The sequence below is a fragment of the Babylonia areolata genome, chromosome 18 (assembly GCF_041734735.1).
Source record: "Babylonia areolata isolate BAREFJ2019XMU chromosome 18, ASM4173473v1, whole genome shotgun sequence".
In the NCBI taxonomy this organism is placed as follows: domain Eukaryota; kingdom Metazoa; phylum Mollusca; class Gastropoda; order Neogastropoda; family Buccinidae; genus Babylonia; species Babylonia areolata.
Genome location: NC_134893.1, coordinates 223,782 through 246,709, shown reverse-complemented (window position 1 = coordinate 246,709; position 22,928 = coordinate 223,782). Strand labels below are relative to the sequence as shown.

The 22,928-nt window shown below is 47.6% G+C and overlaps 1 protein-coding gene across 1 annotated transcript in view; it reads left to right on the top strand.

Annotated features, from left to right (window-relative positions):
• Positions 1–22,928, top strand: part of LOC143293109 (uncharacterized) — a 109,792-nt gene that overhangs the window by 38,135 nt on the left and 48,729 nt on the right. Inside the window, exons 9-15 of the mRNA XM_076604017.1 lie at positions 1,205–1,431; positions 2,020–2,191; positions 2,739–2,957; positions 6,207–6,329; positions 13,216–13,389; positions 14,721–14,870; positions 15,423–15,698. Coding sequence (XP_076460132.1) covers positions 1,205–1,431; positions 2,020–2,191; positions 2,739–2,957; positions 6,207–6,329; positions 13,216–13,389; positions 14,721–14,870; positions 15,423–15,698 — 1,341 coding nt within the window. The remainder of the gene's footprint in view (positions 1–1,204; positions 1,432–2,019; positions 2,192–2,738; positions 2,958–6,206; positions 6,330–13,215; positions 13,390–14,720; positions 14,871–15,422; positions 15,699–22,928) is intronic.

Here is a 22,928-nt window from a genome sequence, read left to right as displayed (position 1 = left end):
TTACCAGAACGACTCTAATGTACCTTCAACTCAAAAGCCGATTCCCCCAATCCATACTTGCAATCCACCTGCACAGCCAATACCTCCAACGTATCACCGGAACTATCACCATCTCCAAACTTCCTTCCACATGACCCGAACCGCCCCACATCACAGCCTGGGGAAGGCCCTCTTCAAATGCTGGTGATCAGCCAATCCCTCAACAATCTACGACTTGAGAACAAATCCTTGCCTTTAACCCAAACACTGACAGTCCACGTTGTAGGACGATCAATGTCTACCACCTGACAGTCCACGTTGTAGGACGATCAATGTCTACCACCAGACATCAGTGTCTACCACCTGACAGTCCACGTTGTAGGAGTCCACGTTTTGTAGGACGATCGATATCTACCACCTGACAGTCCACGTTGTAGGACGATCAATGTCTACCACCAGACATCAGTGTCTACCACCTGACAGTCCACGTTGTAGGAGTCCACGTTTTGTAGGACGATCGATATCTACCACCTGACAGTCCACGTTGTAGGACGATCGATATCTACCACCTGACAGTCCACGTTGTAGGACGATCAATGTCTACCACCTGACAGTCCACGTTTTGTAGGACGATCGATATCTACCACCTGACAGTCCACATTGTAGGACGATCAATGTCTACCACCTGACAGTCCACATTGTAGGACGATCAATGTCTACCACCTGACAGTCCATGTTGTAGGACGATCAATGTCTACCACCTGACAGTCCACATTGTAGGACGATCAATGTCTACCACCTGACAGTCCACGTTGTAGGACGATCAATGTCTACCACCTGACAGTCCATGTTGTAGGACGATCAATGTCTACCACCTGACAGTCCATGTTGTAGGACGATCACTGTCTACCACCTGACAGTCCATGTTGTAGGACGATCAATGTCTACCACCTGACAGTCCATGTTGTAGGACGATCAATGTCTACCACCTGACAGTCCATGTTGTAGGACGATCAATGTCTACCACCTGACAGTCCATGTTGTAGGACGATCAATGTCTACCACCTGACAGTCCACGTTGTAGGACGATCAATGTCTACCACCTGACAGTCCACATTGTAGGACGATCAATGTCTACCACCTGACAGTCCACATTGTAGGACGATCAATGTCTACCACCTGCCTTTTGCCCAATATCCGAACCCCCTACCCCTGTACTCCACAGATGGACCAGCTGCTGACGCTGGTGGCCAACGGGACCCACGAGTACCCCTCCAGCCATCTGCTGCCCGCCACCCAGGCCCTGACGGAGATGATCCGCCAGTCCAACAAGCAGACACTGCAGAAGCTGTTCAGCTGGGAAGCCTTCAGGGCCCAGCCCCAACAGGAAACTGACCAACAGCAGGGGCAGCAACAGCAACAGCAACAGCAGGCTGTCTCCCAGCTGAAGAAGTGAGCAGCTGTTGTGCTGTGTTGTTGTGTTGTCTTTGTGTTTGTGTTGTCCTTGTTGTGTTTAATTGGACCTTTCTCCATCTTTATGTTAGGCGTGTGTGTGTGTGTGTGTGTGTGTGTGTGTGTGTGTGTGTGTGTGTGTGTTCTTGTTGTTGTTGGGGATAGAATGTTTTCGGGGCAGGTTGGTCTATGTTGATGACGTGGTTCCTCGCCTTGAGCTATCAGCCCTTTGTGGGTGGGACAGGTTAGGGAGAGCAGGGTAAGTTTGTCCCCCTCCCCTTACTGGGTGGTATGTAGGACAGGTCAGGGAGAGCACAGCACACAGCACAAGACAAGACAAGACAAGAAAAAGACAGCACAACACACAGCACAAGACAAGACAGCACATCACAGCACAAGACAAGACAAGACAGCACAGCACAGCACAGCACAGCACAAGACAAGACAAGACAAGACAAGACAAGACAAGACAAGACAAGACAAGACAAGACAAGACCAGCACAGCACAGCACAGCACAGCACAGCACAGCACAGCACAGCACAGCACAGCACAGCACAGCACAGCACAGCCAAGTACCACGTTTGCAGGAAGGTGCTGTGGAACCTGCTGATGCATGCCGGGACCAGCACGGCCTCCGAAGTTGCCCTGGAGAGCTGCTCGGAACATCCTCACCTCCAGAGTCACCAGGACTGCGTCATGGCCGTCATTGCCATTGGCCTCTATACTCCGCCTTCCGAGGCAATCGTGTTTGATCTGCTGGTATGTTCTTGGATGTGTGTGTGTGTGTGTGTGTGTGTGTGTGTGTGTGTGTGTGTGGTGCCCGTTGTGATTATGGCGGAATGGCAGATGAGTGGGGTGGGTGGCTTATGTAAACGATAGAGAGGGAGAGAGGGGGGGAGGGAGAAAGAGGGAGAGAGAGAGAGCGAGGGACACACACACACACACACACACACACACACACACAGAGACACACACACACACACAGACACACACACACACACACACACACACACACACACACGCAGAGATTTACAATACATCTTTATTAATCCGATTGGAATTGACGTTTTTGAAGTTTATTCATACAGAGCGAAGCTCCTTACAGAGAGAGGGAGAAAGAGCTGGAGGCTGCTTAAAGTGTGTGTGTGTGTGTGTGTGTGTGTGTGTGTGTGTGTGTGTGTGTGTGTGTGTGTGTGTGTGTGTGTGTGTGTGTGAGTGCGTGCGTGCGCGCGCGCGTGACGTGTGCATGAATGTACACGACCCACCTACCTTCTCACGTGCTCGCTCCTCCTTGGATGACGGACAGAACCTGATGAAAGCCAACGCACCCAGCGCCAACCGTGGAGACGAGGACGACAACATGGGGCCTGAGGACTCCCAGGAGCAGCGGCAGCAGACCCAAGAGGAGAGGGACAGCCTGTTCCAAGTCAGCGGCCTGGCCCTGGGGTCCGTGCTGGGCAGGGGGGAGCAGAGCGTGCAGGACATCAAGAAGTTCGTGGAGCAACGTCTGAAAGTGATCCGGATGGTGAGCGTTCCTTTCCAGGGGTCCCAGAATGCGGCGCACTGATCCATACACGCTACACCACTTTTGCTTGGTGATAAACCAGGAGATACCCGAACCAAGGTGCTGGTCAGGCCAGGCCAGAGTGCTGCGGCATGGACTGTCACCGGCCATGTCATGATGCCGGCTGATTGTCCATGGGGAGTGCTGCGGCATGGACTGTCACCGGCCATGTCATGATGCCGGCTGATTGTCCATGGAGAGTGCTGCGGCATGGACTGTCACCGGCCATGTCATGATGCCGGCTGATTGTCCATGGGGAGTGCTGCGGCATGGACTGTCACCGGCCATGTCATGATGCCGGCTGATTGTCCATGGGGAGTGCTGCGGCATGGACTGTCACCGGCCATGTCATGATGCCGGCTGATTGTCCATGGAGAGTGCTGCGGCATGGACTGTCACCGGCCATGTCATGATGCCGGCTGATTGTCCATGGGGAGTGCTGCGGCATGGACTGTCACCGGCCATGTCATGATGCCGGCTGATTGTCCATGGAGAGTGCTGCGGCATGGACTGTCACCGGCCATGTCATGATGCCGGCTGATTGTCCATGGAGAGTGCTGCGGCATGGACTGTCACCGGCCATGTCATGATGCCGGCTGATTGTCCATGGGGAGTGCTGCGGCATGGACTGTCACCGGCCATGTCATGATGCCGGCTGATTGTCCATGGAGAGTGCTGCGGCATGGACTGTCACCGGCCATGTCATGATGCCGGCTGATTGTCCATGGGGAGTGCTGCGGCATGGACTGTCACCGGCCATGTCATGATGCCGGCTGATTGTCCATGGAGAGTGCTGCGGCATGGACTGTCACCGGCCATGTCATGATGCCGGCTGATTGTCCATGGAGAGTGCTGCGGCATGGACTGTCACCGGCCATGTCATGATGCCGGCTGATTGTCCATGGAGAGTGCTGCGGCATGGACTGTCACCGGCCATGTCATGATGCCGGCTGATTGTCCATGGAGAGTGCTGCGGCATGTACTGTCACCGGCCATGTCATGATGCCGGCTGATTGTCCATGGGGAGTGCTGCGGCATGGACTGTCACCGGCCATGTCATGATACCGGCTGATTGTCCATGGAGAGTGCTGCGGCATGTACTGTCACCGGCCATGTCATGATGCCGGCTGATTGTCCATGGAGAGTGCTGCGGCATGGACTGTCACCGGCCATGTCATGATGCCGGCTGATTGTCCATGGAGAGTGCTGCGGCATGGACTGTCACCGGCCATGTCATGATGCCGGCTGATTGTCCATGGAGAGTGCTGCGGCATGGACTGTCACCGGCCATGTCATGATGCCGGCTGATTGTCCATGGGGAGTGCTGCGGCATGGACTGTCACCGGCCATGTCATGATGCCGGCTGATTGTCCATGGGGAGTGCTGCGGCATGGACTGTCACTGTGTAAACAAAGTGAGTCTATGTTTTAACCCGGTGTTCAGTTGTCTGTGTGTGTGTGTGTATGTCTATGTGTCCGTGGTAAACGTTAACATTTGCCATTTTCTCTGCAAATACTTTATCAGTTGACACCAAATTTGGCATAACAATAGGAAAAATTCAATTCTTTCCAGTCATCTTGTTTAAATAATATTGCACCTATGGGATGGGCACAAAAAATAAAAAAGAAGCCAAATTATATGCAAAATGAATTTATTGTTATATTTTTTTTATTCTCTAAACGTGGCACATTGATCTGATATTCTGACACAGCATCAAGAGCAGCCATTTTTATCATTTTTTGTTCAAACAGGAACTTATTTTGCTAAGCATGGAAGTTGTATTTCTGATGCATGTCTTTGGTGCAGCTAGTAAAAAAGGGAAATTAATCTGTAATTAATGCTAGGGGGGTTAATTTGCTTTAAACTGATCTTTCTCATCTTAAACATTACATTCTGAAATTATACTCAATGCATAAAAAGCTTGTGTGTTTTACTCTCAGTGTATGGGGCTTTCACTATGTTTGTTCACCCAATTGGTCTTTTCGGAAAATACTAAAATCAATACTACGAGTGGACTTTATGGATCTATTGGCTGAGTCCTGAAGGTCTTGGGCAAAAATCAATTGTGTACACATATTTATACATATTCAAAGTGCGTGCTCATATTCCTCGCGAACGCGAACGACGCCATTTTGTTTCAAGTATTTGACCTGCCCGTTCAATCCTATATTCAATCGACAATACACGATAACATGTGATGGAAAGTTGGAAAAAGAGACCGTTAAATATTTATTCAGAGAAAGATTTGTGAACACCTCATACTGGATTATGCCCCAAACTGTCATAAAACATCAACAAAATCAGTCAGAATTCACAGTTAAAAATAATAAACCATGAGTTAATACCCTTGATGAAACGTAAAAATTTCCAGACTTGACTTTTATCAAAATTAAGTCGTTTTCACTTCATACGACGTTTAGAAGTACTTGTACTTGGCTCTACATGTTATTAGTTTAACAAAATACTCAATTTTAATATCAACTTTAAAACTATGAAACTAGAATGAACATAAAAGAGAAATTGAATCGACCGTGTGGTACATTGCTGGCGGGTATAACTAAACTTGTACATCTATCTAGATCCAGAGAAAACGGCTAAATGTTGCAGTGTGATTGCGGCGATAGCCACGTCCCCTTTACCGCGGACTTTAAAAGAATTCTTAATTGCCCTTAAGGATTTTTTAATGCCCAAGATACATCAGAATAATATGATTTAAACAGCGTTCTCACTGCGAATACCGCAATCGATTTTTCGCCCTTGAAAAAGCATGTTTAAATGTTACATTTTTGAACGTTAGTTAAGGAGCCCCGATAGTGTATTAAGTCAGTTTCTTCTCACCCGAACACGCGGGGTTCGAATCTGGTTTCAGAGCTTTTTTTTTTTTTAACACGAAGCTTTATAATAACAAATACAGAACACATTTTAAGGATTAGATTTTTTAAAAAGTGTATCACAAGTGAGTCTTTAAGGCCTTGCCTCTCTTGTTTTTTATTTTTTTATTTTTATTTTTTACAAACGTGTGTGTGTGTGTGTGTGTGTGTGCGTGCGTGCGTGCGTGCGTGCGTGTGTGTGTGTGTGTGTGTGTGTGTGTGTGTGTGTGTGTGTGTGTGTGTGTGTGTGTGTGTGTGTGTGTGTGTGTGTGCGTGTGTGTGTGTGTGTTTCTCTGTGTGTGTGTGTGTGTGTGTGTGTGTGACATCCCTTCTGGTCCAGATCAAGGACCAGTTCTCCAGCCAGGACTCTGACGCCTGGCTGAAGAAGAGTGAAAAAGAGCTGTTGTCTGGCCTGAACCTCATCCAGACTGAGCATCACCAGCTGTGTCACCAGTTTCTAGAGGTGAGGAGAAGTTAGGGGACGGCGCAACAGCCCAGTAGTTAAAGCAGTGGACTGTCAGTCTGAGGGGCCCGGGTTCCTATTCCGGTTATGACGCCTGGTGGGTAAAGGGTGGATATTTTTTTTCTCGATTTTCCAGGTCAACACATATTTTGTGCAGACCTGCTGGTGCCTGAACCCCCATCGTGTGTATACGCATGCGGAAGATCCAATACGCACTTTGACGATCCCGTAATCCATGTTAGTGTTCAGTGGGTTATGGAAACAATAACATACCCGGCATGCACCCCCGTACCCCGAAAACGGAGTATGTCTGCCTACATGGTAGGTTACCGCTGGTTTGTCTGGCACTACAGATATCGCTGACAGGACGTGTACTTTTGATTTGACGTCCTCCCAAAGGGCATGGAACTTGCGGGGTGGTGGTGGTGGTGAATGTGTTGGTGGCACTAATGCTTTGTGGTTGTGTGTTTGATAATGGTGTAGTGGGAACAGTATCATCTTTATTTCTCATTCCCTCTCTGTCACAGATGACATTAATATTCTGATAGTCACAGATGACACATTAATATTCTGATAGTCACAGATGACACATTAATATTCTGATAGTCACAGATGACACATTAATATTCTGATTGTCACAGATGACACATTAATATTCTGATAGCGAGCATGTGCTGTGATGTGCATGGGTGCAGTACGTTGATCATGGCTACTTGAATTGGAAGTAGGGTGAATGATGTTATACAATACTGCCTTTACAATAATTGGTGCTAGGTGGTGTAAAACCCTTTTCTTGTGGTTATAATATGTTCGTTTTTCTATTTCATTGCACAGAATACGCCATTAAATTTAAAATTATTTTGTATACTTTTTTGTATACTTATTTTCTAACAATAATAATGTACATTTATATAGCGCCCTTTCTCTCTAAGAGCTCAGGGCACTTTACATGAAAGAAAAATATTAAAAGTTACATAAAACATTCATGACCACTCTTTCTCAACTCCCCCCTCTCCCTCCCCCCATACACTCTCCCCCTCCCACTCTACATACATCCAAAGTGAGCTGACATGGGTGGTGTTGGAGAACAAGGAAGCTGAGAGTGCTTATAGATAGGTTTTAAAAAGATGAATTTTTAGCGATGAGCAAAAAGCAGAAATAGAATCAGATGCACGAATATGATGAGGAAGGTTGTTCCATATGTGAGGAGCAGCAAAGAAGAAGGAACGTTCACCATAGGTTCTTGTATTGATTCGAGGAATTTTCAAAAGATAACAGTCAGAGGAAGAGCGGAGATTTCTTGCGGGGGTGTAAACACTGATAAGATCAGAAATGTAAGTAGGTCCTGCAGAGTGGAAAGGAGAATTGCAGAGACACGCAACTTTGCATTTGATTCTCGCTTCAATGGGAGCCAATGTAGAGTGCGGAGGTGAGGAGAAATTTGATCAGTATGTGGGACTCAGTATGTGAGAGTCAGACGGGCAGCATTGTTTTGAAGTTTTTGAATACGCTGAAGAATAGTATGCAGAAATAAGAGTTTTGGTAGTTTCAACAGAAAGGTACTGACGGATAGAGTTGATGCGACGAAGTTCACAATTGACTATGCATATCAGATTTACAACCTGAGCATGCATGCTGAGGTTTGAGTCAAGAATGACTCCACGGTTCCTTGCTGATTTAGAAAACTGAACTGTGGCATTACTAACCACAATAGAGGCAGGAAAAGAAGTAGATGTGGACATTCTTGCACAGGAAATAATCATAGCTTCAGTGTTGTCATCATTCAACTTTAGTTTGTTGAATGTCATCCAGGATTTAATATCGAGAATACAATCCTGCATTGACAGAATCAGACTGTGTATTTGGTTTGGTTCTGCAGACTTTTGTAGCTGAGTATCATCAGCAACAGAGTGGTGCAGAACAGAATGGCCAGAAATGACATCAGAAAGAGGAGCAGTGTACAGAACGAACAGAACGGGGTCCAGGACAGAGCCTTGTGGCAAACCACATGAGATCAGGGTTGGATCAGACTTAAAGTTACTAACAGAGACAGTCTGGAAGCGGTTGGATAGGTATGAAGAAAACCAGCTCAGAACTGTTGAGTGAATCCCAAAGCCGTGTTCAAGTCTGAAAAGGAGTATGCTGTGGTCTATTGTGTCAAACGCAGCCGACAGATCGAGCAATCTTAACACAGATAGTTTACCTTCATCAACAGACAGTAACAGGTCATTAACTACTTTCAACAAAGCAGTTTCAGTGCTATGGACAGATCTATATGCTGACTGAAAAGAAAACAGGTTGTTTAATGCTAAATAGTCTGAAATTTGGGAGATAACAATTTTTTCAATAATTTTGGACACAAAACCAAGGTTGGATACAGGTCGAAAACGTTTGAGGTCATTGTGATCCAGAGTGGTTTTCTTTAGCAGGGGCTTAACAAGTGCAGTTTTGTATATATCTGGGAAGACACCAGAAATTAAAGAATCATTTATAATTTTTGTAAGTGCAGGCAAAACAACATCCAAACACTCATACAGTAGTGGTGTGGGAAGGGGGTCCAGTTCACATGTTTTTGGAGCAGACTTTTTCAACACACTCAGTAAATCTGTCTCTGAAACAGGTGTAAAAGCTACAAAAGGAAGACCTTGAAATTCTTTTCCCAAGGGATGTGACACAACTGACTGTGAATCCAGTTCTTTCCTGAGGTTAACAATTTTTTAGTAGAAAAAATCTGAGAAGACACTGCCACAAAGTTTGATTGTAATGCAATAATTATAGTTCTTTGCTTGATTTAGCTTCGGAGATCCTGGTGTTGAAAAACAGAGTCTTCGCTTTGTGCACAAGAAAAGTAACAACGTTATTGGCTTTCTGGTAGATTTGATTGTAGACAGTTAAATCAGATACCTTCCACTGTGCTTCCGCATGTCGCCTCTCTCTCTTCACTGCTAGCAGTTCCTCACCAAGAAGCCCAAACCATGGACACGACACCTTCCTGGACGACACCCTGCAACGAAATGCAGGGGCGTGCTTGTCCAGTGCTGCCTGAAGGGCAGTGTTGTACTGGTCAGCTGAAGTCCTGATTTCAGGTCGTCGCGAAAAGCTGCCCTGTCTATAGCACGAATGTTGCGCACACTACGATACACTGTCACAGAGGGGAGGTCTATGTCGAGGACACTAGCTACACACAAATGGTCAGACTCTAAGTCATGATTCACATCAGACGATCGATGAACTCCATCACTGGGCCTCTCAATCACCTAATCAAGAGTATGACCATGCTTGTGGGTCGGTCCACGCACAGTCTGAGAAAGGCTGTACATATTTAGAAGTTCCAAGAATTTTACAGCACCACGATCAGTGGAACTGTCAACATGAAAGTTAAAATCCCCTAAAAGACACAAATTTCCATGAAGACAGTTACAGTAGTCCAAAAGATTAGGACACTGTTCAAAGAACATGGTCTCCATTAACTTATTAACAGAGTGGGCCAGGGGTGATACACACACATGAAGTACACCACGCTATGCTGGGAAGTGAGGGACACTGAAGCAATCCAAAGGGTGAGTGTGTGAATGAAAATGTGGAGGTGAAGGTAAGGTGGGGAGTGAGAGTGTCTCTGTAAATGTCTGCAAACCGCCGCCACGACCAGAGGCACGAGGGAGTGACTTGATGGCATAACCACTGGGGGCAAGATCAGCACATACTGCTTCGTCTCCACGGGGCTTGAGCCACGTCTCCACAATAAACAGTAAATCAATGTTGTTGTCAACAATAAAAGAAGAAATAGCGGTTCTTTTCTCTCTGCAGTTGGGACCAACATACTGTGTGTTGAAAGATGCAATTTTAAGACGGGAGAGCTTATGATTGTTGGACGAGTGGGAGTGGAGGGGAATGGAGATCAGGTTGTTGAAGTTCACAGAGGTAAGAAGTTTGATCGGCGATTGGTCATTGACTGGACAGGGGGAGTGGAGAACTCGATGTCTTGTAGGCACAAGCATTGGGATGGGCCTACTGTGCTGAAATCTCTGGCGCCCACCTCGAAACGGCCGTCGCTTTCTCTTCTTCGATGAGCATGAAGCCCACTGATCTGACTACAGATCTGAGCATGGAACTGGACTGTGAATACCAATGTAGCCAAGCACTTAGCTTCAGACTGCTTCAGATAGCGCTCTTAGGCTTCAGATACTGTTTCACACACAAGCTGTATAGCAGACGCTGTTTTTGCAACTAACAGCTGGTCTTCAACGACCCGTACAGAATGTGTGACGCCATTCCTGGTTTGAATGTAAATCTCCTTTTAGACAGACTCCAAACATCTATCAAATCAAGTCTCTGTATCGTTCACTGCAATATTATATTTGTTGTGCTTACACACACACTTAAATCAGCTAGAAGCATACTTGATTTTAGTTTGATCGTTCGTCAGTGTAAAGATTTCAACTGACCCTAAGCTATGTCATTTTGTCCTTCTCGCCAGACAACCACACCTCGACCAGTTCGCTGTATTGGCTGAGTTGGAATCTGTGTTTCTGCTCCACCGTATTTAATTAATATCTCTTTTGTCAGATCAGTAAACTACAAGTACTGGCAGAATCGTCGCAATTCCATCTTTAAATCTATTCCATTTATGTTTGCCTACGTTAAACTGATTTAACGCAGTTGTAATTTTCCGTGATGAGCTCGATAAAAGCGGCCCTCTTCTGGTGACTTAAATTAAAATTATAAATTTATCTTAAATAATCAACACTTCATTTTATACTCATTAGAAAGTAAGCATTGAGCTCTTTCTTTTGCGACCTATCCGACGTAAATCGGTTCAGGAATCATTTAGAAATCTATCACTGAACACCTTGTAAGAAACACAGTTTTTATCATATTCAGCCTGATTTGAGCCAATCTGCTTCGCAGCACGCGTGATTGTCTTTGCAGTCCGCTTAACTTGCATAAGTGGATGGAGGGGGTGATCTCTGGTCACTTTCACCTGAGCCCGTTTGTGGTGATAGCCAACTGGCTGACCACTGACTGTTGTGTCACCCACAGTATGTGTCGCGGCCCCAACAGATGGTGTCTCGCTCCATATCACTACACTGCTTATCTCTTCTCCTTAATTCTTCTTCTTCTCGTAACTATTGTAAATAAAATTATAGAAAAACCCTTTTGTGAATGGCCTCTATATGTTCCTGGCCTGTGCGGGGATTCTTATCTGTCCTTATTTTAGCAAATCATTAGTTAGTTCTTTTGTACCGTACCCTTTCATTATAAATAAAACCACACGGGTACACGGCTACACCAAGATGACAAAGTTTGTCACACACGGACAGAGTAAGGTTAGACTGCATACACTGAAGCAACAGTAATTCAGTTCTACTGTAAAAGACTTGAGTGGTTGGTGACGACACTGGACAACTCTGCTCTGTAGTTTTTCCGCACGTTCAGGTTGCTTGTTCAATGCCGACAGCCGAGCAGCTCAGCGTAATGGATGATGAAGAAGAAAAAGTGAGGTTGACAAATTGAACCATAAGTCCCTTGTCCATGGTAAAAAAGCGACAGAAAATACACCAAAATGACCGGCGTTCCATCAGTAGAAAGACTGTCGCACTCACAATCACGAAAACACTGTAACTCACACGCAGACATACATTCAACACCAGAGCTATTCCCTCAAGCACATCAGGTGACGGGAGATCACTCTTTCACCATACTTTTCACAATAAACCTTGACTCTTTCAGTATGGTTTGTGGTTTCATTACTTTGATACAATTTGCGTGTGCCTTCTTTGTATACTACAACTACTACTATTGCAACTAATTATGATAATAATATAATAATGATGATAATGATAATCAGCGAATTACATAATAAAATAGTTGTTTTGGATTTTCATACACATGTGTATCTGTGGAATGTCTGGAGAGAGTGAGACTGCCATAGGAAATATGTCATTACAGTGTGGATGAAGATAGTGCAGTAGGAAAAAAAATACAGGTGTGGATGAAGACATGCAGTAGGAAAGACAAGTCATTACAGGTGTGGATGAAGACAGTGCAGTAGGAAAGACAAGTCATTACAGGTGTGGATGAAGACAGTGCAGTAGGAAAGACAAGTCATTACAGGTGTGGATGAAGACAGTGCAGTTGGAAAGACAAGTCATTACAGGTGTGGATGAAGACATGCAGTAGGAAAGACAAGTCATTACAGGTGTGGATGAAGACATGCAGTAGGAAAGACAAGTCATTACAGGTGTGGATGAAGACAGTGCAGTAGGAAAGACAAGTCATTACAGGTGTGGATGAAGACAGTGCAGTAGGAAAGACAAGTCATTACAGGTGTGGATGAAGACAGTGCAGTTGGAAAGACAAGTCATTACAGGTGTGGATGAAGACAGTGCAGTTGGAAAGACAAGTCATTACAGGTGTGGATGAAGACAGTGCAGTTGGAAAGACAAGTCATTACAGGTGTGGATGAAGACAGTGCAGTTGGAAAGACAAGTCATTACAGGTGTGGATGAAGACAGTGCAGTAGGAAAGACAAGTCATTACAGGTGTGGATGAAGACAGTGCAGTAGGACAGACAAGTCATTACAGGTGTGGATGAAGACAGTGCAGTTGGAAAGACAAGTCATTACAGGTGTGGATGAAGACATGCAGTAGGAAAGACAAGTCATTACAGGTGTGGCTGAAGACAGTGCAGTTGGAAAGACAAGTCATTACAGGTGTGGATGAAGACAGTGCAGTTGGAAAGACAAGTCATTACAGGTGTGGATGAAGACAGTGCAGTAGGACAGACAAGTCATTACAGGTGTGGCTGAAGACAGACAGTGAAGCTGATGTCATGGCCAGCCCTGACCATCCACCCAAACCCCCCTCCCGGCCCCCCTGTCCACAGGAGATGGAGAAGCACCAGGAGGGACTGGAGATCCTGCTGCTCAAGTCGCTGCGCAACGCCCACCTCCCCCTGTCGCTGCCCATCATCAGCAGGTACCTGGCCAGGACTCACGAGGCGCCCGTGCGCATCGCCGCTGCTCAGGCTTTGGAGACCTTCACCTGCCGTAAGGAGGAGGTGAGTGGGGGGCCGGGGGGTGGGGGGAGACCTTCACCTGCCGCAAGGAGGAGGTGAGTGGGGGGCCGGGGGGTGGGGGGACACCTTCACGTGCCGCAAGGAGGTGAGTGGGGGGCCGGGGGGTGGGGGGAGACCTTCACGTGCCGCAAGGAGGAGGTGAGTGGTGAGTGGGGGGAAAAGGGGGGGGGGGGGGGCGGAGTTGGGGGGGGGGAGACCTTCACCTGTTGCAAGGAGGATATTGGGTGAGGGGGTGGGGGAGACCTTTACCTGTTGCAAGGAGGAGGTGGGTGAGGGGGGGGGGGAGACGTTCACCTGTTGCAAAGAGTTGGGCGGGGTGGGGGGGATGGTGGGGGTGTGTGTGTGAAGGAATGGATCCCCCCACCCCTCCCCCCCCACACACCAGACATTTATACAGAGCTGCTGAATGGCGGGGTATCATGTTGTGCTGTGCTGTGCTGTGCTGTGCTGTGCTGTGCTGTGCTGTGCTGTGCTGTGCTGTGTTGTGTTGTGTTGTGGTGTGGTGTGGTGTGGTTTTGTTTTGTCTTCAGAAAATTGCAAGGGACAACCCTTTGTTGTCGCGGGTTCTTTTACGCGCGCTATGTTCATGCTACACACGGTACCTCGGTTTATCGTGTCCTTCGAATGACTAGCGTCCACACACCCAGTGTCTTACACAGTATCACACATGGTGGCACACACACACACACACACACACACACACACGCGCGCGCGCGTAAACGACAACAACAAGCAAACACACACATGAACACGCACGCGCGCGCACACAGACACACGCGCACACGTACACGTACACGCCCACCCCTACACCCAGGCACACCCACCTACCACAACAACAACAACAACAACAACGAAACCGCACAGAGAAAGAACAAAAGGCACCATTACAAGATGAAAGACGCGATAAATGGCGTGTTCTCTGTCCTTTCAGGTCCGCAAGATTCTGGAGCAGATAGTGAAGGATCCTCTCTGTCCTTTCAGGTCCTCAAGATTCTGGAGCAGATAGTGAAGGATCCTCTCTGCCCTTTCAGATCCACAAGAAGGATCCTCTCTGCCCTTTCAGATCCACAAGATTCTGGAGCAGATAGTGAAGGATCCTCTCTGCCCTTTCAGATCCACAAGATTCTGGAGCAGATAGTGAAGGATCCTCTCTGCCCTTTCAGATCCACAAGATTCTGGAGCAGATAGTGAAGGATCCTCTCTGCCCTTTCAGATCCACAAGATTCTGGAGCAGATAGTGAAGGATCCTCTCTGTCCTTTCAGATCCACAAGACTATGGAGCAGATAGTGAAGGATCCTCTCTGTCCTTTCAGATCCACAAGATTCTGGAGAAGATAGTGAAGGATCCTCTGGACAAGGTATCCGTCAGGATCCAGGCCTTCAGATCCATGGTCAACACACAAGCGCCAGTTTACCGGCTGCTCCGATTGGCTGACAGCATCTCGTACGAGAAGGAGAAGCAGGTGGGTGGACTCTTGTTTTGTTTTTTTCCAACAACTTTTATTCACACAAAGGCTTACAGATTATCATACGATTTGATTTATACACTAGGAAGTGAAAGTGCAATGCCGCTCAGAGCAAAGGCAGGAGGTACGTTTTGTGGTGGTTTCCTATTTCGTTGGAAGAGCGCCAAATGAATGAATGAATGAATGAATGAACAAAAGAACGATCTAACACACAGGATGAATGAATCAATGAATGAATGAATGGTTGGGTGAATGAATTAATGAATGACTAAAAGGGTGAATGGGAAAGTAAATGAATGAATGCGTGAGTAATGATGATGAGTGACGTGTTGTGTGAGTGACGTGTTGTGTGAGTGATGTTGTGTTCTGTTGCATTGAATTCCATTGCACTGCATTGCATAATATATCGTATTGTATTGCATTGCATTTGTATTGCATTGCACTGCATGTATTTCATTGCGTTGTATATCGTATTGCATTGTATTGCATTGCACTGCATTGCATTGCATGGTGTGGTGCCCTGTACCGCCCTGTGCTGTCCTTCCCCAGCTGTCCACCTACGTGTGGTCAGTCTTCAGCCGGATGGCCAACAGCACCTTCCGCCCCTACCGCCAGTCAGCCGCCCATTTCCGTGACGCCATGGCTCTGATGCAGCCCCTGCAGCCCGGCTGGCAGGACTCTCATTACCACTCCTGGCAGCAGGACCTGGCCCGTGAGCTGACCGTCCTGCAGGAAGGCAGCTTGGTCACTGGCCCGGACTTCCTTAACAACATGGACCTCAGCTCCACAGTGGACATCTTCGGCACCTCCAGCAAGAGCTTCCAGGTGGGGGATGGGGGACTGAAGGGAGGTTGGGGGGGATGGGTGGGGGGAGGGGGACTTGGGGGCGAGGGGGCGGGGGGGGGGCAGGGAAAGGGATGGGCGGAGGAGCCGGAGTTATTTTATATTGTATTTACGGGGAATGGAGAAGTGAAATTCCATACAGGTCCTCCAGGCCAGACTCCAGACCACAGTAAAAACTTCATATATCGGGGATAAAGATAATAAGAATAAGAATAACTTTATTATCTCCAACTGGAGAAATTTGGTCAGGTGCATTATCACAACATAGACAAGTAAACAACATGGGGACCATAACTGTAAAAATCAACAACAGCTTTTACGAATATTACGAAGACACAAATGTAAAAAATATCACATACACCGTTTCATACATACATCCACACACTGCAGGCAATAACTGGTATTCTTAATGTAAAAACAAAAAGAATTAAGAAACATTATTTTGAATCCAATTATAAGCATAGCCTACTATATTGCACATTGATTATAATAGAAAGACAAGATAAGAATAAAGATAAATTGCGGAAAACCACAACCAGATAATCAGCACACATCCGCACCCACCTACCTTCCACCCACCCTACACACGCGGTTTACTTGATTAAACAAGAGTAATAAACATAATTATGTTCTCAAATAAAAGCATTTCACACATTCGCTTTTAAAACATTGCAATTAATTATTACATTGTAATTATTAACAGAAATATATTTAGAATATGGACGTTAGCATTAGATATATTCCATTGTACATTCATTCTGCATATTGGACATTATTCATCCTACATATTGCACATTCATAATAACCAATTGTCACGTTTTTAAGCTCAGTAAACACACACACACACACACACACACACACACACACACACACACACACACACACACACACAACTAGAACAAAGTACAACCTATCATGCACGAACTTTCACACGTCTCACATGAGAGTGCGCGCACGCGCGCGCGCGCACACACACACACACACACACACACACACACACACACACACACACACACACACACGCACACACACACACGCACACACACACACACACACACACACACACACACACACACAGAGTTCTCAAGAATTTAAAAGGTGGATTGAACGTGGAATAAAAGTCTTCAGAGCTCTGAATTTCAACTTAAAAGTTCTGTAGCGTCGTCCTGATGGCAATAGCTAATAACACTTTGCTAAAATATGGGTGTCGTCAGTTGCTGTCTGCCTGTTTTTTTAACCACTCGACTTTCATACAGCTCTTGCATACTAGCTTGTTTCACTCCCACAATTTTACTGCATACACTCATGGCATCGTTCAAAACACGCTTACTCCTCACTCCCAAACTTCCATACCAGCACATAAATGAAACTGTGAGCACGGACTCGATACAACATCGATAATAACTTTGAAGAATAGTTGAATTTATACCAACATTTCTAAGCTTCTGTAAACAAAAAATTCTAGATTGGCATTTCTTATGAATGGAATCAGCATTTCTGTCAAAAGTCAGCTTATTGTCTAAGATGGTCCCTAAATATCTATATTCATTGACCCTCTCCACTGTTTGACCATCAATAACAAGGTTAGCTACAGGCAAGGGGTCTTTCCGAAAATCTATTAACATTTCTTTTGTTTTTAATACGTTGAGATCCAGATAGTTTTCCTCACACCAAGAACAGAACTTTTTAATTTCACTGAAATAGATAGCATCGGAGTTGGACAGATCTTCAATTGCTGAATCATCAGAATATTTTATGACAGGAGTTTCCTCTGTGCCTCTGCAGTCATTTGTGTACAGTGTAAATAGAACAGGGGACAGCACTGTACCTTGGGGTGCACCAATAGAAGTAGAGTTTAGAGAAGAGTGGGCAGAATGAAAGCGGACGGACTGAGTTCTATTGAGAAGAAAACTTACTATCCGAAGAATAAGCTTCGGATCAACATCCAAGCCAAGCAGTTTGAGGGCAAGGAGATGAGGTTGTATTGTGTTAAAAGCAGAAGAGAAGTCAACAAAAAGGATACGAACAAAAGAAGCACAGAGCACAAACACCTGCGTGTCGCCCCCTCGCGAAGTGGCCAGTCTCCCAGTCTCGCAGTCTGTCTTGCAGCAGCAGCAGCAACAACAAAAAGTGGCCAAGTGGTTAACGTCGCGGATTGACGGTAGGAAGGACGCGGGCGGGTTTTTCCCAGCGGAGGTGGGTTTTTCCCAGCGGAGGTGGGTTTTTCGGCCCGCGGCCGGCTCCTACCCAGAGTTAAAGTGTGCAATGGGCTTAAATGGGAAGACTGGGACTACACGGTCCAGATCATCCACTTCACAGATGCGTCTTTGGGTATGTTGCTCTAATTTCCTGACCAACACCGCCAGAATACAGCCTTTTCACAGCAGCAGCAGCATCATCGTTATCCTCCTTCATAAACAATATAAACTTAAAAGTCCCAAATTCTGTGGCCTTCCATGCCCTGCTGTCATGTTGACCTCAGTTCTGATACCCCTCCCATTCCGTGCTTGGGGAGAGTCCTGTCTTCAGTGTCAGCAGATTCATGGGGGGCCGTTGTTGGAGGGACGTGGTGGTGGTCTACTTTGGAAGGGACGTTCACGCAGTCTGGATCCGCGACTGAGCCACTATTGTCGTTAGCAGGGGGCTTAGTTGGTGGTGTCCTATGTACGTTGAATCAGAACAGACACAACTGAACACCACCGAAGTGACTCAGCAGCGGTGCCGGGTATCCTCTGGTGTGTGGCCTCAAGCCGACCTAACATCGATGATTTCCTGCAGACTGCTGACGCTGGGATTAGGAAAGACGAACCCGGGTGTGACCATGTTTGGTGGGACTCGGAATGAGCGGCGTAGGAGTGATGCCACTGAAACGGCGCAGGTGATGCAGCAGCAAAAAGAAAAGGATGAAAATGAAAGGAAAAGAAAGTAATTATCGAGGAGAGAGGACAGGGCGCGGTCCGACAAGGGTGTTAATAGAGGGGTTACAGGACTGGATGTTTACAGAGGGGTTACAGGACTGGGTGTTTACAGAGGGGTTACAGGACTGGGTGTTAATAGAGCTGTTACAGGACTGGATGTTTACAGAGGGGTTACAGGACTGGGTGTTAATAGAGGCGTTACAGGACTGGATGTTTAGAGAGGGGTTACAGGACTGGGTGTTTAGAGAGGGGTTACAGGACTGGGTGTTTACAGAGGGGTTACAGGACTGGGTGTTAATAGAGGGGTTACAGGACTGGGTGTTAATAGAGGGGTTACAGGACTGGGTGTTTACAGAGGGGTTACAGGACTGGGTGTTAATAGAGGGGTTACAGGACTGGGTGTTTACAGAGGGGTTACAGGACTGGGTGTTAATAGAGGGGTTACAGGACTGGGTGTTTAGAGAGGGGTTACAGGACTGGGTGTTAATAGAGCTGTTACAGGACTGGATGTTTACAGAGGGGTTACAGGACTGGGTGTTAATAGAGCTGTTACAGGACTGGATGTTTACAGAGGGGTTACAGGACTGGGTGTTTACAGAGGGGTTACAGGACTGGGGGTTAATAGAGGGGTTACAGGACTGGGTGTTTACAGAGGGGTTACAGGACTGGGGGTTAATAGAGGGGTTACAGGACTGGATGTTTACAGAGGGGTTACAGGACTGGGTGTTAATAGAGCTGTTACAGGACTGGATGTTTACAGAGGGGTTACAGGACTGGGTGTTAATAGAGGGGTTACAGGACTGGGTGTTTAGAGAGGGGTTACAGGACTGGATGTTTACAGAGGGGTTACAGGACTGGATGTTTACAGAGGGGTTACAGGACTGGGTGTTTACAGAGGGGTTACAGGACTGGGTGTTTACAGAGGGGTTACAGGACTGGATGTTTACAGAGGGGTTACAGGACTGGGTGTTAATAGAGGGGTTACAGGACTGGGTGTTGATAGAGGGGTTACAGGACTGGGGGTTAATAGAGGGGTTACAGGACTGGGTGTTTACAGAGGGGTTACAGGACTGGGTGTTAATAGAGGGGTTACAGGACTGGGTGTTTACAGAGGGGTTACAGGACTGGGTGTTAATAGAGGGGTTACAGGACTGGGTGTTTACAGAGGGGTTACAGGACTGGGTGTTAATAGAGCTGTTACAGGACTGGATGTTTACAGAGGGGTTACAGGACTGGGTGTTAATAGAGCTGTTACAGGACTGGATGTTTACAGAGGGGTTACAGGACTGGGTGTTAATAGAGGGGTTACAGGACTGGGTGTTTATAGAGGGGTTACAGGACTGGGTGTTTATAGAAGGTTACAGGACTGGATGTTTACAGAGGGGTTACAGGACTGGATGTTTATAGAGGGGTTACAGGACTGGGTGTTTACAGAGGGGTTACAGGACTGGGTGTTTACAGAGGGGTTACAGGACTGGGTGTTTACAGAGGGGTTACAGGACTGGATGTTTACAGAGGGGTTACAGGACTGGGTGTTTACAGAGGGGTTACAGGACTGGGTGTTAATAGAGGGGTTGTGTGTGAGGTCAGGGGCATAGCCCTTGCTACTGGTACAATGTCTCCCAACGACGGACCAGGCGGAGGAGGAAACCTTTCCCAACGGCTGTGAAGGAAGAGGATGACCAAAGGGCAGGGGGAGCTCTTATCCTTGGCTGGAAGTCCTCCTAGGAGACGGAGCACCGAAGAAAAAACCTGCATCTGCCGAGGCCGTCCTACACGTGGCAGTATCTGCACCTGTGGGACTGTGAGCGTCGGTAGGCGAGAGAGTGGGGAAGGGACTGCACAACTCCTCTTCACTAAATAAAAAGTCACCTGTGCTGGTCAGGCAACCAGGCTAATGTCGGAACGACGAGCTAGCCCTTCAACACCAAGCTTTCACAAGCCCTGCGGCGATGGAGAAGTGGTAATGGGGACAGGCAGAGGATGCTGCAGGCAGTTCCTAGTCACGACTCTGAACGCAGGCGGCTGTGGGGTGATGGTCGTCCGCCGTAGACTGGGGCAGATGCGGCGGCCGTATCCTCCCACAGTGTCAAAGCAGCCCTTTTTAGGGACAGCACTGCTCTCCCCACATGGGGAAGGGGAGACAAAAGGATCCCCAAACAAAGCCTGCCTCGCCTAGTACCTATTAGGAAACCGCACCAACTTGGACATCCAACACTAGCGGTCGAAAACAACAGAAGAAAAGAACCAGGATTCATGCCCTGACTCTGGGTGCCTGGAATGAGGCCTTTTAAACAGAGATGACAGACCAGAAAGACGCACAGCACTCGTTGCTAGAATGCTTGATCGCTACCAGGTGGACATAGCAGCCCTGAGCGAAGGTTTGCCGGTAAAACCCAGCTGGAGGAAGTTGGAGGGGGCTACACCTTCTACTGCATTGGGTAGCCAGATGGCACACCAAGAACCTCAGGCGTGCCGTACGAACCAAACTTGCACGACAGCTTGACAGCCTTCCACGTGGGATAAACGATAGGCTGATGACCCTGCGTCTGAATCTGTCCAAGGATCGCTTCTCCACAGTCATCAGCTGCTATGCCCTGACGATGACCAACCCTGATGACATCAAAGAAGCTTCCTACGAGGAGCTCAGCTGCACCATTTCAGCGGTAGACAGAAAGGACAGGCTGATCATCCTTGGGGATTTCAATGCCCGCGTCGGCGTGGACTTCTCCTCGTGGCCAAAAGTCCGAGGACAGCACGGCACTGGCAAGTACAACTCCAACGGACTGCTTTTGCTCTCGCTCTGCGCGCAGCATGGACTGACCATCACCAACACCCTCTTTCAACAAGCGGACAAGTACAAGAACACATGGATGCACCCCCGCTCCAAGCAATGGCACATGCTGGACTATGTGATTGTCCGGCAGAGGGACAGAGGTGATGTTTCAATTGCATGAGAGGAGCAGCCTGTTGGTCGGACCATCGCCTGGTACGCAGCAAGATGAACATCAGACTTGCATGCAAGCTCCAACCAGCCAGGCAGAAACCCCCTAGGAAGCTGAACATCCACCGCCTCCCTATCACCAAGGACGTGCTGCAGCAGCAAATCCATGCAGCTCTCCAACAAATTCCTGCATCGACTGATGTAGAAGAGGTATGGAGCACCTTTAGAGATGCTGTGTACACAGCAGCAACTGACACACTCGGCTTTGTACAGAGGAGCGACAAAGACTGGTTTGACGAGAACGACTGGAATCTCCAAGCTCCTGAACACACTGCATATACGGCATCAGGATCACATTTCCGATAAAGACTGCCAGAGGAAGGAGAACCAGATCTTGCAAACCAAGCAACTCGTACAGAAGATGCTGCGTGAGATGAAGAACACCTGGTGGGAGAGAAAGTCCGAAGAGCTTCAGTCCGCTGCTGATGCTCACGACATGAAGACCTTCCCTGATGGTCTCCGAACTGTGTATGGGCCGAGAGTCACAGGATCAACCCCTGTCCGAGCCTTGGACCAGACCACCCTCCTGGCAGACATGAAAGACATCCTTGCCCGCTTGGCAGAGCACATCAACACCCTCCTCAATAGGGACTTGTCCGTATCTGACGAGGTAATTGCAGCCCTCCCACAGCTTCCAGTCAGTGACTCGCTAGCTGCCCCTCCCACCAAGGCCAAGACTTGGAAGGCCCTGAAGCTGACAACGTCAGGAAAAGCACCAGGAGCAGATGGAATCCAGGCTGACATCTACAAGTATGGAGGCGAGGTGCTGACAGACAAGCTGACCGCCCTGTTTCAGTCTATCTAGGAGAGAGGGGAGGTCACCCAGGATTTCAAAGATGCTTCAATTGTCCACATTTACACACGGAAGGGAGACAAAACATCATGCGACAACCACCGTGAAATCTCTCTCCTCTGCATCGCCGGCAAGATCTTCACCCGCATCATACTGAACAAACTGGTTGACCATGTCTCCAACACAGTCATCCCTGAAGCACAGTGCGGCTTCCGCTCAGGCAGGGGAACATGTGACATGGTGTTTGCCATCCGCCAGATGCAAGAGAAGTGTCGTGAGCAGAACAAGGAGCTCTACATGGTCTTTGTAGATCTGACTAAGGCCTTCGACACGGTGAATCGCCGTGGTCTGTGGAAGATCCTCCTAAAGTTCGGCTGCCCAGAGAGCCTAATCCAGCTGATTGCGTCATTCCACGATGGCATGCAGGCGAGAGTACAGGAAAATACGGACATGTCGGATCGGTTCCCTGTGGTAAATGGAGTGAAGCAGGGCTGCGT